The sequence below is a fragment of the Dendroctonus ponderosae genome, unplaced genomic scaffold (assembly GCF_020466585.1).
Source record: "Dendroctonus ponderosae isolate FM_Combo_2020 unplaced genomic scaffold, Dpon_F_20191213v2 Dpon_F_20191213_1, whole genome shotgun sequence".
Taxonomy (NCBI): Eukaryota; Metazoa; Arthropoda; class Insecta; order Coleoptera; family Curculionidae; genus Dendroctonus; species Dendroctonus ponderosae.
This window is the reverse complement of record NW_026017110.1, coordinates 34,411,561-34,414,318: the sequence shown is the minus strand read 5'-3', so window position 1 is coordinate 34,414,318 and position 2,758 is coordinate 34,411,561. Positions and strand designations below refer to the sequence as shown.

Genomic DNA, 2,758 nt, shown 5'->3' with positions numbered 1-2,758 from the left:
GCACATATACCCAATATGTACATGTATGTACATACCCAGGATATGCTTTTTATGAACTTTGATGAATATACATGCATGTATATTCCACGAACATTCATGTTAGGAATGTTCAACCCTGTATATTCCCAGTATATTCCCGCAATGTTCTGTATATTTTTTGAACACTCTGGGATATTCATAGAATATCAAATGCTATCTGGGTATGCTTTAAGTATAAATGAAATTAATGACGAAAATTATTTACATTGAGATTATGAAGGAAATTGAGTTTTACATGGAGCAACAATTTTGAAATTTAAATATCATAAAGGAACAGTAAGGACTTTACAAGCTCTAGTAGATCTCCTAATTGTAGAATGCGTTACGGATGCACGAAGGAAAAATGAAATAAATTGAACTGCAGGTCGCTAAATTATTAGAAATAAAATTAATTGAAGAATAATTAACTCTATTTACGGTTTGTAGAGAATGGAGATTATGTGTAAATTTTTTAATCTTAAATAAAAATGGTGACTCATCAGTGGTTCTCTATAATAGAAGATCTGATCGAGAAAACGTGTAGGATTGTAAAATGCTTCTCAATTTTACGAAGTCAGTATTCTGGATTCTGGGTGAAACTTTAGCAAATTTACAAGCAGTATATCTTTTATCCAGCAGGAATATTATATGATAATTTACCTTTTTATGTTAAATCTACTATCAATTGAATTTGAAATAAATTGCCAACTACAACACCAAAAAATACACAATTATTAATTACCTGGCACAACAGTTGGTGGTTGATAATTTATACCAACTTTGAAACCAGTTGGGCACCAATCGACAAACTGGATGGTACGTTTCGTTTTGATGGTAGCAATAGCCGCATTAACATCTTTTGGTACGACATCTCCTCTGCAGCATGAAACAAATATTATGTTACAATTTAGAACTATTTAGAGCTTTCAAAGCAAATATGGTTATTGAATTGACCATATTTGTTAATGAAAATCGATGTATTATAACCGTTATCCCCACTTAGGTAAAAATAGACAGCCAATAAAGCCACAAATAGAAACTGCGCCACGTTTACAGCCAGTTTTAGTGGATGTTAACGCATGAAACGCCGAATTCAGAAAAAAACCCGCACTGATGTCACTTCTTCACTGCAATCTTTCAAATCCGGTCAGTTATTATCAATATCGGAACGCAGGTACATTTGATAAAATCTGTACCAAAACCAAGATTTTGGAGAGGCGGACTCGGCTTCATATTCTAAAAAGGTCCATTTACACCTACGGTGGATCCCACCAAAATCAGAAAACTATGAAAAATTCGCTGGCATACTGATTGGAAGCGCTAAGCGTAATATACCCCGCGGATACAGAAGAGAATATATAACCTGGTAGAATAAGAACACGGAAACCTTATACAATGTGTATAAGAAATCCGGATCTAGGAAGCCAAATATTACAATCGCTCAACGATGAAAGAAGGAAGCGATGGGAAAGTACGACAGAAAATATGGATTTTTCAGCTTCCAGGCGAAGAGGATGGTCTCTTCTACTTCGACTTGGAGATGCAACTCACCAAAGAACATAAAGTGATTCCTTGTCAAGTAGCGTTAGATATAGTAAACAACGTTCAGAAAATGGACCGATTTATAAAAAGTTCGAAGACACGGTTAAGGAAGAAAATTAATTAACATTCCCCTTGAAGACAATCCTCTTTTCTCTTCCTGTTTTGCTAACGATGAAATGAACATCAAATGAAGGGCATAAGTACACTCAAATTTCGGAAGGCAGCAGGCTTCGATGATGGTGTATTCCCATAATTTATAAAGCACCTAGGACGACCTGCGAGAGGACTACCTCCTACGACCACCTGCACAAGCGGCTTAGCAAATGCCTCACAGATATACTAAATACGGGACAAACCCCAGAACAGTTCAGAATAGCTCAGACCCCTAGCTACTTTGAAACCAGGGAAACCAAGCGACGACCCAGCCAGCTATCGCCCAATCGCACTGCTCAGTGTTTGTTATAAATTGATAGAGAGGCTAATGTTCAATAGAATATATCAAACTGTAGACGATATTATTCAGCCAAACCAGGCTGGTTTCAGATCCAACCGAAGTTGCTGTGAGGAAGTGCAAGCCCTAACGACATACATCGAATCGGACATATAAGGACTTTTGACAAGGATAGACACCGTTTATATTCGCACTTGTTGTTCGCAACACAAGTGGTTCTAGTTTGTTTGTTTGAACATGTACTGGAGAACGGTATTTGCAAGTTCAAAAGTCCAGACACCCCCTGGTGGTTAAAATTATAACTATAAGTTAAGTAATAATTTGACATTGCTTTGTTGACGTTTGGTGTCACATTAGCGTTTACTTCTGATTTTAATTTGTTTTGTTTTGTTTTAATTAACTGTAAGTGTTGTACTGTAACGGTGTAAGTATTGTTTTATGTTATAAATGTCATCAACTCCAATAAATAAACAAGTGTCACAAGTCACAACTGTCACTCGACGACGAGTAATTTGACGTTTTGCAACGCCACCATCCGTAATTGAACTAGCGAATTAAAAAGTTTTGGTGAGATGGTGTCAGTCTGACGTACGTCTCTTTCAATATTGAATTTGTCAGTGTTGTCGTGGAGTCTGACACATGCAGTAGCCATGCAGTAGATGCCCAAGGTGGAGTAATCCTGGGCCCAGAGATCCCGACTAGGATACCGACAGGATCGGGAGCTCCTGAAGTGTTGGATATTGCCAT

The 2,758-nt window shown here is 37.2% G+C and overlaps 1 protein-coding gene across 1 annotated transcript in view; it reads right to left on the bottom strand.

The window, feature by feature from the left end:
* LOC109535705 (tubulin alpha-3 chain) overlaps window positions 1–2,758 on the bottom strand; it is a gene marked incomplete in the record, with an annotated part of 34,339 nt that overhangs the window by 5,475 nt on the left and 26,106 nt on the right. Inside the window, 1 exon segment of the mRNA XM_048670287.1 lies at window positions 761–894. Within this exon segment, the coding sequence (XP_048526244.1) occupies window positions 761–894 (134 nt within the window).